Source organism: Tauraco erythrolophus, chromosome Z (genome assembly GCF_009769465.1).
Source record: "Tauraco erythrolophus isolate bTauEry1 chromosome Z, bTauEry1.pri, whole genome shotgun sequence".
In the NCBI taxonomy this organism is placed as follows: Eukaryota; Metazoa; Chordata; class Aves; order Musophagiformes; family Musophagidae; genus Tauraco; species Tauraco erythrolophus.
In genome coordinates, this window is record NC_141496.1 from 38316350 (window position 1) to 38330870 (window position 14521).

Here is a 14521-nt window from a genome sequence, read left to right on the forward strand (position 1 = left end):
TTGCAAGCAGAAGAACAATATACAGGTAATCACAGCTATACTATCAGTATACACACTCAATTTTATGCAACATGTGGCTAAAACCAGACCCTCCACACAGATGCAGAAGAGTTCCAAAGGGTTCTTTAACATTTTCACTAATTTCAACAGGATTAAGCATGTGCATATGAGTTGCCTGGACAGTGAGTTCCTGTGTGTTAAGACTGTATCTACACAGTTCGCAAATAATGATGCGGTGGATTCCATTTATTACCATTTTACTTAAGAAATAGACTCAATATGAAAAAGTTACATCTAAATTCTGACCAACGTTTAACAGATTGTGTTACACTACTTTAAAACACTACAGCTGACGAACAGAAATGGGAATACATTGTGTATGAACTTCAACCAGAACCATGCCCCAAACACCACCGTATCTAAGAATTTGGCTGGTTCCACTTGTTTCAGAGAAAATGTACTCTGAACTACGATGGATTAGGAACTTTCTGCAACTAATTAACACGTAAGCCCCAGTACCCTTTACAAAAAACTTTCAGCCTTAATTTTGTACTTTGATCATCACAAATCCACCACGGGCCTCAATAAATCGGTACTAGCACCATTCCAAAAAGACAAATCTAACATCCATCAACATCACAGTCTGTCTCCTAGATGGAAGAGTGATTTTACTGAATTTGTTCCATATGCAGCTATGTGCATCTCTCTACAACTACTCAGTGTTCTGTTTGCACATTTAAAGTACCTTATTATCTCTTTTAGCTAAATTTTTCAGTTTGTTCTTATTTGATTCCTCACTCTACAACATCCCTCTACACCCTCAGAATCAACCTTTTCAACAGAAGAGATGTTTTCCTTGTTCTGTTCAGAGGGTCTACAATTTGGAGTAGTTTGGGTTTTTTATTTTCTCTTTTGTATTTGTCTATATTTAAAATCATACCTTCTTTCTCACTTTTGGTTGCTATCCAGATTACTATCTGTAACTTATCTTTCTGATCATAGTCTGTCATTTGCAGAAACTTTACTATCGATAGTTTTTCACCTTTTATTAATATTTATTTTTTAAAAAGTAGAACTTTAACACTTGGTAAGGGACTGGCTTCCTCAGAACTTCAAAGACTTGCTCGATGGCACTTCTGCAGGGTTACATTGAGATAAGTCAAGCAGGTAGCTTTTAATTTATTTATTGTATGTTGTGTTGACTGTCAGTGTTAGAACCCTAAAAAAGTTGCTACATATCTTGTATAGCAAAATATATATTTCAAAGATCTAAAACATATGACCTAACTTGGAACAACAAAATTAAACCAGCTGTGCTCTCTCTAACCTACTCTATCAACTAGAATTAATATTGCATTCCATATTAAATACAAATGCTTTTGATGAAAATGTACTTCATTTAACGAGTTGGAATGCTACCTTTGACATGGATGCCTAGTTTTTGTGCTGTGCTCTGAATTTTTTCAGAACAACTGCCCATCAACATTTTCACACTACATGTAGTTTGATGTATCATGTTATTCTATTCATGCACTACTTAAGGAAACAGATCTTTCATACTGCTCACACACTTTTGCCCTTTCTGGTACCACTGCTATACTAAATTCATTAAGTATACATGTTCAGCTCGGAGAAAAGAAGGCTGAGGGGTGACCTTTTTGCAGTCTACACCTTCCTCAAGGGGAGCAGCAGAGGGGGAGGTGGTGATCTCCCCTCTCTGGCGACCAGCGATAGGACACAAGCAAATGGAATGAAGCTGCGTCAAGGGGAAGTTCAGGTTGGACATTACGGAAAGGTTCTTCTCTAAGAGGGTGGTCAGTCACTGGAACAGGCTCCCCAGGGAAGCGGTCATGGCAACAAGTCTGTCAGAGCTCAGGGTCTGTCTGGACGATGCTCTTAGTCATACGGTTTAGTTTTAGGTAGTCCTGCAAGGAGCAGAGAGTTGGACTCTATTATCCTTATGGGTCCCTTCCAACTCAAGATATTCTATGATCAATATCTGCATTTTTTTAGGAAAAAAAAAATCACAGAAGTAAACATAACTCACTTTTTTTCAGAAGATAACCTTTTTTGACAATATTTTTATAAAAAGCATCCTTTGTTTTCCGACGAATTGTATTGTAGATCTCTTTTCCATCCACTGTATCATTAAGCACTTGTTCTTGGTGCTGGTAAACATGTAAGAAAAACATATTTTAAGCTCAGAAATCACCATTAAAAAATGGCGTATTATGCAACCAGGATCATCTTACTGAATGCTACCAACTCACTACTCATGTTCATGCATTTTAATAAAGCAATATAATTTTTCATACAATACCCTTGCTAGAAATCTAACATAACTATTTCCATATTTTCAGAATTATGATAGAAGAAAAAAGTTTTCAATACAGACCAACTTCTACAAAGTAACATTGTGTCTTTTTCATAGTAAATAAAAAGCATTATCTTTCACAGTGATTTCTGTTAAATTTATGGGAGTCTTTAAAGATTTATCTAGTTTCTGACTGTCTTCTACCAAAATCTTTTGGGACTGAGTAATCACGGCTAAACTCTGAAGCAACAAGAACGGTGCAGATCACAATAGAGAAAGTTTCACAGTCCCTCATTAATCTCATTAGAACTCTCATATCCTAATTGAGTAGAATTCAAGACGAGAAGAAAGCAGAAACAGGAAACAGAAAAACGATAAATTCATGTAGAAAATTGTAGCAACAATTGAGAACAGTCAAAAGCCAAGCCAAGTTTGACCTTCCTTACCAAGTAAGCTGATCAGCAAAAGTTCTTTAGCCGTAAGAAAATATGAAAAGCTAGACTGTCAAGCAGTGAGAACAGCACTGAGATGCAAAGTGACATATGAACTGGCTCATACTAAGTATTCTACTTTTCTTACTGCCCATATATCTACAAGAATTATGATTTTGAACAGCACGACAAAAGCACGATGAAAAATACTTTGGTAATACTAACAGGAATTACAGGACCTACAATGGAGGCAACATTCAGATGTTTACGAGCTCAAGATAATCTCAATAGCGTAACTACGCAAGGAACAGTGCATAAAACACAGATGTAGTGACAAATAAGTAAATTTCTTATTAGACACAGGATGTCAATCAGACAGATTCTAAAAGTATGCAAGACCTTGAATTTTTTTTTCCCCTCAAAAACATAGAGTATGGTAGTATATGGAAGGGAGATAACACAAAAGTGAACATAAATTGCACCACTGGTCACTAAACTTTTAAACAAAGGAAGTCACAAATATATCTGAATAGGTTAAAAGAATCTGAAATAGTCTCTCATGGAAAATTAGTCAATGCAGAGAAGATTATTAATACCAGAACTGTAAGTGCATATGTAAAGAGCTAAAATGAAGACAATTGCTGCCATGATTGAAGAGGAATGATGGACCATGAGCAACGTTACTAGTGAAGCCTTTCAAGGAGAAGTCTCAGGATTCCTATTTGCTTTTTGTTCCAACCACATTACCAAGTGCGAGTTAATGGCAACAAACAACTGAGAAGCACAGATGACACAATTAGCAGTACAGGAAAGATCAGAATAACAAGGTGTAAGTCTACTACCACAACATAAAAGCTACACCTATTGATACTTACCACTAGAAAACAGAAAAGGAAAAACTTGAACGGCCGAGTCATTCACAGGAGGACTGAGCTATGACACAATGTGGCTATGACAGCGTACTGGGTCCGGCAGGGATGGAATTCACTTTTGTCACAGCAGCCCCTCTCCGGTACTGTGTTTTGGTTTTGCGATTAAAACAGTGTTGGTAACCACCAGTGCTTTGGCTCTTGCTGACCAGCGCTTGCACAGCCTCAAGACTGTCTCCATTTCCCACTCTGCTCCCCTCCTCAGCAAGGTAGCATGGCTGGGCAAGACGCTGGGATTGGACACAGCTGGGACAGCTGACACTAACTGATCAAAGGGATATTGTGCCATGTAACACAATGACCAGCAATAAAAATGGGGGTGCCGGGGAGGCCACTTCCTGGGTGACCACTGCTCAGAGACCAGCTGGGCATCTGCTTGCAGGAAGTGCTGAGTGACTGACTTTGCATCACCCCCACCACCCCCTCCTTTCCTTACTCAACCGAATTTGTCACAACCTAGGAGGTTTTTTTGCTTTTGACCCCATCTCTCAGGAGAGGGGAGCGAGCAAACAAAGGTGTGGGTCCTTAGCTGCTCGCTAGGGTCAACCCATCATAGAAAATAACACCTATTTTAGGATAGGTGTTCAGTATTTTCTAGAGAGAAAGGGAATTACCCATGACATCATACTCCAAACTGTTCTGGTCCACTACATCCAAGAAAGGTGTGCTGGCACTTGGTGGCAGCAGGGCAATTATGAGAACATTACAAAGGGACAGGATCCGCTTTGGTATACTCAGCTTAGTGAGCTAAGGGAGACACAGGAAACATTCTTGTATTAACATGACAGAGCTCACAAAGGGGTGTGAACTGACTGTAACTCTACTTAAGGAGGAAATTAAAGGCAAATTTTTATCCATTGAAACAGGAAAGGTTGGGAAAAGAGAGGGAACAAGATATACATGTATATACTTTATAACTAGCTACAAGCTTATGAAAAGCCAGATGATGTGGTGTGCTTATTACTGGTGATCTCTTAAGATGAACTTCTGCTATGTGCCAAAAGCACTCCAGAACAAGCCCTGCAATCATCTCTGAAGCTTTTCTGTGAATACAGGTTTCCCCTGGCAGAAGAAAAACCCCAGACACAGGAGACAGGAAGGCAGGCTGGGTCCCCCTAACACGGGACTAAGGCACAGCATGGTTGAGCCGGGACCTGAGCTAAGGGCACACAGAAGAGGACGAGCACCTCAGAGGACAGACAGAGCTTACCATATTTTCCGTTGACTACAAACCAATCTTTGGTTAAGTGAATGCATTTGAGGATAAAACAAAAGAGACACACAAGCTGATAACACTAAAATTGGAGATGATGCTGTTTAACTACCATTGGTATCTCTGCTGTAATTCAGTTCATAAATTGATTTGATGATGATTAGGTCTGTATTTTCACCAACAAAAGCTCAGAGATGAAGTCTTACCTGCATTGGAACAGGATCTTTAAGGTAATACCCTTCAACAATCTGTTCTTTTCTATAGTGTTCAATGATGTCAGCAATACTGTTCCAACAAGAAAAAGAGGATTCAAATGTTAAAGAGTTTAATTTTTCCTCTGTTTCAGAATTTGCTTTTTCATACAACCACAGAAAACTTTCTCACACAGTTTTAACAAAATCAAGTATTAAACATCATAATCTCTTTTGTAGCAATGAGAATTCACTAATATACTGAAGTCAAGAAAGTTCACAAAACTGCATTCAGAATGTATTAATTCTAAACTCTGCAAAATATTTTAATTAGTTGCTTAAAATGTCAAATGAGGACACGGCTTTTCCACATTCAAGTAGCACATGTGCATTACCAGCTCTCCAACCAGGCTGAAAATTGCTATTTCATTGGCAATAATTTTCAAAGTCCTAGAGTAACTAGGGAAGGGGAATGGGAGATACAACAAGCGCAGAGCAATTTATTTCTAGAAGGACAGGAATAGAAACCAGAAGAAGTTTGTAGCAGAGCTTATACAGATTATACTTGGATATCACTGAGCTATCCTGTTAAATTAAATACTCAATCAGCAGCACTCCTCTACAGCGATGCATTCATTCTAATCACCAGATTCGGATTGCAATTGCATTTGGAAGCCTCAGGAGAGAAGTAGTGACAGATTCAAGCTGAAATTCAAGTCATTTGAGTTACTCTAACTTGTTTATCCTGTTACTGACATTTACACCATAATAAAGAACAGCAACACACAATAGAAATTAATCATTCATATGCAAAACATCAACCTAAAGAAAACCGAACTAAATAAAGTAGAAAACAGAAATATACTGAGTGTGTCTTCTCACTTCATGTATACTTAGCAGTGTGTGCAAAGATAATCAACAAGGCATGCAGCAATGAAATCTTATGATCTTGAAATGACATGTTATAACTGGATAAAGCTGTGTCCAACACAGAAGCAATATCTGATACTGTAAAAGTAATCTCAAAAACATTTAAATAAAGCTATTGCAAGACATTTTTGTTCACTTTTGTCCCTCACTCTAAAACTATGAACTAGTGCAGACTTGATAAAATAATTAATCTTCCCACAAATATTTTTGTTTTTCAGGTATATAGAATGACATGAATTTCTCTTTCAGTATTACTGAAATCAAATAATTTATATTACTTTTTACTGAGATGCAAGCTGTATATGCCATTTTCTGCACAAAAAATTTAAAAACTTAGCCACGTTACAGAAAATAACAAGTCAGTCATTATATTGCATGTTGAATAGCTACTGCCAACATCATGTAACACATAGAATACCATTATATGATTTCCCTCACTCATCAAATCAAGAATACCTTGACTGTCAATGCCTCTTCTCCTTCCTTGGTTAAAAACGCCAGCAAGAGTTCCTCAATATAAGAGGCAGATGCCTAACTCAGTTGTATTTGAAAACTTCTTTTGTAGTTAGAGTACCATATAGGCTAGAACTTTATGCCTTGACGGAGTGACTAAGGGCTTGGCTCTGCAGCGCTCTCCTCCTTTGAGTGAACTCAATGAAGATGGTCACTTGTATATTGCCTTACCACTACGTCAGCTCAAACGCCTGAACAATCTGAACACTGCAAACACAAAGATACCAGGTATCTCCGGGCAAGTACACTACAGAATGTGAATCTGCAAGCGATCAGAGTTATCTAACATGTAATACGTCAAGCATGGAATCAGACTGACCACAAAACTTATCTAGAGGACAGGCAAATGAATCATAGCCCTCTTCAATGTCTAACAGCAACAAAAATCCTAGTTACACAAAACCCATCAAGGAAGGTATAAATAAGCATGGATTTAAAAAAAGACGAACCCTATTAAACTTTGATATACAGAAATAAAGATGGATCTCAACAGTACAGTATAGTTACTGTAGTAATTTTAAAATGCTCAGCATAGGGCTTGTTAGGTTTTCCAGGTCTTGGTTACCTGGATGATTCTAGAAGTGTTTCACCGCCACGAGCAGTATCTTTTTTAATACTTAAAGAGTGAACTAAGAGCTATTCCAACAGCTGATATTTCAAAGACTCCAGAAAGCACAACTAAGCAACACCATTCTATACACTGTTAAATTATAAAGGCAAGAATTAGTGTTAAACCCATATTATTCAGCCTATCACAGTACAGATTACAAGTTGAAACAAAACTATCTTCCAATCCAAGTTTTCAATGGCAGGTTACTCTGGCCCTTGTTCAGTCACATCCTGAGCATCGCCAAGGATGGAGACTCCATACCTTTCTGGGTAACTTGTTCCAGCATTCAGTCACCCTCACAGTAAAAGCCATACACCAGTAACTGCACATCTTCACACTGAGTTCTCATGACAGTTACTAAAATCATGACTGTACAAGGTTTGCCTAGGATGGAGTGAATTTTTTCACGGCAGCCCGTGCAGTGCTGCATTTTAGATTTGTCACAAATGCTGTGTTGATAGCACACTAGTGTTTTGACTATTGCTGAGACACTTTCAGTGTTGAGGCTTTCCTTCTTCCCACTCCGCTCCACTGCATCCACCTCGCAAGCAGGACAGGGGTGGGGTGGGCAAGGAGCTGGGAGCAGACACAGCAGACAGCTGGCCTGAACTGGCTAAAGGGATATTTCCTGCCACATACTGCCATGCTCAGCAGTGATAGCTCAAGAAAAGGAGGAGAAAGAGGGGGACATTAAAAGACCCACGAAGGGCTGACCCCAGCCAGCAGCTAAACACCCTGCAGGGCTCCCTCATTTGCTTCCCTCAGCACAGGGAAGAAAACAGAAAAAGCAAGTATGACAAAACTCCTGAGTGAAGATAAAGACAGTTTAATAAGAGAAGACAAGGGGGCATCAGAGATGGAAAAACAATCACTCACCACCTCTCACAAGCAGACTGATGCCCAGACAGGCTAAGAGACACCCAGCTTGGAAGACGAAACATGCCCTCTGTTTTTTATTGCTGAGCGTTATCTCTTTGGTCAATTTGGGTCTCTGGGAACAACGAGGAACCCTCAGTACTGTGCAAGCACTGCTCAGCAAGAGTCAAAACACTGGTGTGTTATCAACACTGTTTTAGCCACAAATCTGAATCATGGCACCATACTGGCTGCTGTAAAGAAAATTAATTCCACCCCACTCAGACTCGGTACAACCACTAAAAAACGTCTTTCCCAATTTTTTCATGAAAATGTAGAAAGAGGACTAATGGAGTAATTTGTTATCCATGGAGTAAACAGAAAGATCCAAGAAGTTAAATGTTTTACTAAAGTCTATGGAAAAACACTCATGTTACATAGCTAAAATAATTCCTCCAATATGTATACCATATAGATGCTATATATTGGGACCTTCAAGTGGACAGCTAAAAGACTACAGATAGGCTGTTCTGCAGAGCTGATACAAGAGAACAAAACAATGAAAGCAGACCTCTGTACGACAGACTGCAAACGCAGCCTGTTGGTCATTCTCATCAACAGAAATTTTAACCAATTTACATACAGAGCGGTGGGAGCACATGCAAAACGAACAGGTTGGTAGAAAAAGTAAGTCTCCCTACACAGCACAGACTACAAGATTCCTGAGATGTACCCAGGACCTCTTTCCCCGTGATCACCCAGAATAACTTCTTCTGGAATAAAAGCAGATGTACTGTTGCTTATATAGGTTATTGTGGCTCCGGTCTCACGTCTGGATATTGAGAAATAAAACAAACTTATTTCATTTAGTGTTTCCTTACTATTCTTTAGCTTCTTACTTTTGTATGGAAAATCTTGGTCTATAATCTCATGAGGCTATAACTGCAATCAATACTCTGCAAACAAAGAGCAGATTGCTTTCATTTTATCTTTTACCCTAATTACAATCACAAAAACTGTAAGAGAATATTAAAAATACTCTACTACCAAGGATGACTTTGTAAAGACCTAGTCTAATACTAGTATCGGATTTCAAAGGAGATACCTTGAGAGCATTTATTGAAACAGCTTAATATGAAAAAGATTATAGTCAACTGAAACTGTCAAACATGCACTTAAACAAGAAGCAGTGCTTCTTAAATCTTCAATTGTCACCTTGAAGACAAATGCGACATTTTCAGATAAGCCACAAAGACAGAACTCTCTGCACCAAGAAATGCTTATAAATAGTTTTATTATCTTGCATAAATTCATGCTTTGTGTACCTCTGTTCTGGATTCAAAGCCCTGTTTGTTGTTTATCAGCCAATTCCAGTTACTCTACACAACAAAACCACATTAGTCTTCACATATTTAAAGCTTTCTTTCTTACAGTGTCTCTATTAAATGAACTCAGTACAAGAACTAAAAAGCCCACAAAGTTATTTCCTCTTTCCTGCTCCTTATTTATTGCCCTCTGCAGTAGATCTTACATTACAGAATTTAGGCAGTTAGCATCTTCATTTTGCAGCCTTATTGTCTTGCATTGCATACTTCATTACATGTTTGAACTTCCAGGAGATTTACCGACTTGCAGCATAAACTAAGTTGGACTGCATGTGAGCCTAGAAGCATAGTAATAATTCCCCAAAACACGCAACAAAAATGAAGCCTTGTAAGGCTATGCAGATTCTCTTTCACACTGAGGAAGATCTCTGTAAAACTTAGGTACTGAAATACTAAAAAAAAATAAAAGCATTTTGTCATATCTTAGCACTGCTTAACTTTAGTATCTTGTTTTCCGTTCAACGCCAGAGAAAAAATCTTCTTCAGACAAATCTAATTTTATATACAAGCCTCAAGTGAATCCAGCACTGTATTCTAAAGTAATCTGAACTAATAACTTACTTAATGTAGTAACTTTCTGAAGGTGTACTTTTTAATGTTGCAAAACTATTTGAGACTAATAAGAGTTCCACTAATTTGCTAATTAGTTTGACATCACCTAGGGTGGGGGCTCCTAGCCTATCATTCTCCTAACAAACCATGTAACTAGAGAATGGGCAAAAGAGCATTTACCTTCACAAAAAGCTGACACTGTGGCTAGCCTGGTTTTCAATGAGGATGTCTGGAGGCCAGACTGATTAATGTAGAAGGTATTCAAGCAGCCTGGGTGTAGGACATGCATAGGTTCATGAGGTTCCCATTGTTTAGCCTCACACCATCGTCCATTTGAAGTCATATGAAAAAGTCCACTGAACTTCTTTCTTAGGAGACCTTGACATTTTCTCAGACACACCAGCTGCTGGATCTCTACCCACTCAGAAGCCAAGCTGGAAGTGAGAGAAATTCTCTATTGGGATGAAGAATGCCCTGGTTCTAGGTAAACAAGTCTGGAAAAGTGCTGATTCTGTGAGGCAGGCAACAGTCTTCATTAAAAAAAGGGAGGCGAGTTTTCATTACTGATAAGTCTTGCATCAACAACTCTAAAAACAAGATTATCAAGGATGGAGCTGTATTGACAGCTTCTCCCACAAAACAGGAAACATCTCTTGTTGTTTCTTTTTCTCTTTGTACAGGTTACTATTTTTTTGTATCAATGGCAAAACAAATGCATCCCAAGTTTGCTCACTCTAAACGAAGTGATCTGTACTTCTGACCCAAGTATCACACACAGTTGCATGACAATGCAATTGAATTACTTTTTCCAACAATTAACGTATTTTCTCCTTTCCTACAAATACTCATTTGTATTATTTGAAAACCTTGCTGAATGTCTCAGATAAAACTAACATTTCTATTTTCCCTTTTCAAATACACAACAATACAAATAGTAGCTTCCAAGACAACACAGCATTCTCTTAATTACATTTGATCCACTCAATCCGCAATTTCTAGTGTGAAGAAAGTGGTCTGAAGAAAGACGATACTTTTAAAGAAACAAGCTATGCTTAAGCATCTGCAAGCTTCAAGAACTCGCTCAGTTACAACTAACTTCTAAGCAAGTTAGGTAAAATGGTTAGTATACTAATAAGAAAACTACAGTCTTATAATTACAGTGGTAAATAATTATCAAGAGCAAGTTATACAAATTCTTTAAACAAATATAAAATACGTACAATTTCTTTTACCATTAAAACTTACCTGTTATAGTATCTGCCTCCCATCATAAACTGATTGTTTGATGTTGGACATATTTTAAAACGCTGAATATTTTCACTGGTCCGAAAATAAAGTGAATAATCACCAGGTGTATTATCTGAAGGCCTCACAAGAAAACTGCACACCTGACCAACTGAAAAGGTATCATAATAGCGTTACTTTTCTTATTTATGAGCCCTTATCAAATCTATTTCCACAGAAATTAGCAAGAATTGCATACTTGAAAAATACGAAGTCTGTAAGTTCAACAGTGATCTCAAACCAGATGAACTAATACTTAACCGCCAAAATTAATGCAAAATGATTTAGCTGGCAACCCAGACACATCTTTGCCACCTCTTTATAAGAGCATACAAAAAAAAAGTTTAACAACATGTTTTCAAGAATTAACATTTGTTTGAATATTTATAGTATGCTATTTAACAACATGGCTCAGAAATCTTGATGTTTTCATTTAAATAAATATTTGCTCTACAAAAGGGCTAAAAAAGTCTGTAATATATTTTCCTTTAGGTATATAAAAGCATATTCTCCACAGCATTTTGATGAAGACAACAATAAGTGAAACGATTTATTACAAATATATTAATTTAAAAAATTATTTCAATCACAAATTATTACATTAATTGTACTTGAGAACATAATACTCATAGTCATGAATTTTCTTCTAATGTAGTAGTCTATCGTGGTAACAACCACAGAGGCTGCTCAGAATAAGAAACTCACATGTTTATACATAAAAGGAAGTTCTGCCACAGTTTAATACAAATAAGATCAATTTGTGCTGTTTCACTACCACTGTATTTCAATCAGAAATGCAAGTACCTGTCATCAGCAAATTGTAAGCCTCTTGTTTGGAGATCTTCCCATGGAACCATCTTAACAAAGATGAAGAGAAAAATTAGAAAGCAAGACTACCAGCTCTCTTTTTTGGCTGTGGTGACATCCAAGGCTCTGGCACCTATGAATTGACCTTTATTTAAAAGCACCTAATACATATAGATGAGATAATCAATGATTATGCTATTTAATTTTTCTGTTCTACCAACAGCATGAAAAAACTAACATTAACAGGTACATAAATAAATTAATTTCAATTAAAATGTTCAACACTTGAAGTTCAAATCCAACTGTGTTTTGAGATGAAAATAAACTGTCTAAATAGTAGGTAATCTGATAGGCATTATTTGAAGTCAGTCTCATACAGCAATTCACTTGAATCAAGAAATCTGAAGCTCAAACAAGGAGGTTAAACACTGGACAAAAAAACTCAAACTGAGTTTTGCCAGAACCTGTGGAAATAAAACCTAGCTTTGTTAAGACTATTGAACACAGACTGTTTCCATCTTACACCTTATATCTTTCCCAGAGTCCTGTGTCAGAGAGGTGCCCTAACAAAGCTCAGCAGCCTTCATCCAGTAACAGCCTGATACATACAACTATACAGAACAGTTTGACATGCTACAAACTAATAGTTTATTCTGTCCTTCAAAGGAAAGCTAAAAATACAGCCTTTTTATGTATCAGAAGAGAGCTCTAGATCTAACTTTCTTTCTATACTACCTCTAGAGGATAATTTCTGGCTAGGCTACTGGAATGTTTGAAGGAATCACCATCTCCCCAGGATTCCTCTGAGTGGCACAAATACCTACGGACAGGCAGTATCAAGCATCTGTCACAAGCAACTTTGCAAATAAATAAATAAATTAGTAATCCTACATTTAAAGGTATCCCTACTGTCAAATTGCTTGGCAGAATACTAGCAAACAGTAAATAAACAACAAACACAACACTGATTTTCTTTCTCCTATTAAGATAACAAGAAATGCCTTCTTCAGCAATCAGTCTCTTGAAGACCCTAAACTGGGTAACAGAGAGAGAGAGAAAGCAGCAAGTGCAAGTATGGCAAGCAAATGGAGGACAAATGAAACAATCGAGTCACCAGAAATTTTCTGGAACGTTGTCGATTCTAATCTGTATTCAATCTTAAAAAAATTTTAAGCATTTAAGAAGACAGGACAAATCTTACAGTCCTCCAGCTTTCTCTTCAAAGCTTAAGTGTTATTACACAAAGCTAACATAGACAAGCTGTAACTATCACACTATCATTTTTCTAATGGTACTTTGCTCTCTCTCCAGCATTCAGAGTTGTGCAGATCTGAAAAAAGGTTACCTGTAAGGCAAACACTCTGTTCAAGAAATACTCCATTGCGCATATTTTGGCTGAAAGGGATCGTACAGGGATGCATCTAAGATTTTAACACTGCAAAACCCATTAGCAATAGGCATACCTATTACAGGACTCTCATGTTAATTATCCATGCATCTTCAGCAGCTAGTATAGAAAAAAGTCTTGAGATGAAAAAATAAATCTCTTCGGTTCACCTTCCCAAAAGTTGGGAAATCTCTTAGCTGAAGTTTACAAACAGTTACTATTGCTTTTAATAACAAAACAAAAATCCTTACATTTTGCCTTCATGTGGATCTTCTTCTCTTCCCTAATGAGAAAATTAACATATTAAGTGCATGACAACAGTACAGCTCAGTTTAAAAAAATAAAACTTCATAGGTTAAGACCTTCTGTAGAAAAAAAACCACAAAGTCTGACATATTTTTGAACCAAAGGGTAGTTTTATAAAAAAAAGTTTTCCTCATCATTCACCAAGCAGAAATTCAGCCAAAATATGTTATTTCAGAAGATCGTTTCTGTCATGTTAAGTCCTTCTTTAGAGGTGTTAACTTTTTAAAATCTCAGCTTTCCTAACAAAAACTTAATCACTGATATGCCAGTCTACAGTTTGATGGTCTAGTACTGACATTTCAATTTAGCCATTCAGATCCCGACAGATCTCTGAGAAGCATTTCAGGTAACACTGCTATTAGCAAAACACATGCACTGTGTAGGAAAATATTATCAGAAATATTTGATAATATTTGTCTCCAAAGCAACCCTGAGTTTGTTTAAAAAAAAAAAAAAAATTTTTTTTTTTTTTTTGGCCTTCTGAAGTCTATTAAACCATCTGTTCCCCTACAGTAACTGAATTACCTGTAGGTCACCTGGTTAGCCTCCTGAGACCACATAAGCCCTTTCAGGTATAATTAACTCATCAATACAATTTTAACCCACACTTCATCCTTAAAAAAAGAGAAAGACCTACCACAATGCAAAATTACATTCTGTACAGTTTGTGAATATTTCATGGCAAATATAAAAAAGAAATTCAATTAAATGAGTAGCAGATTCTTTCCCAGTACAGTCAAGTGTAGGAAACTGCCTAGTAAATTTATAGTACCACTCATTTGTACTTCTCTTTGGACAACACGTGAATAAGGAC

The 14521-nt window shown here is 37.2% G+C and overlaps 1 protein-coding gene across 1 annotated transcript in view; it reads right to left on the reverse strand.

Annotated features, from left to right (window-relative positions):
• The window catches only part of RASA1 (RAS p21 protein activator 1), a 65214-nt gene that overhangs the window by 26536 nt on the left and 24157 nt on the right, over positions 1-14521 (reverse strand). Inside the window, exons 6-10 of the mRNA XM_086628742.1 lie at positions 13653-13684; positions 12012-12064; positions 11169-11319; positions 5094-5172; positions 2048-2168 (exon numbers count right to left, since the gene is read on the reverse strand). Of these exons, the coding sequence (XP_086484868.1) occupies positions 2048-2168; positions 5094-5172; positions 11169-11319; positions 12012-12064; positions 13653-13684 (436 nt within the window). The remainder of the gene's footprint in view (positions 1-2047; positions 2169-5093; positions 5173-11168; positions 11320-12011; positions 12065-13652; positions 13685-14521) is intronic.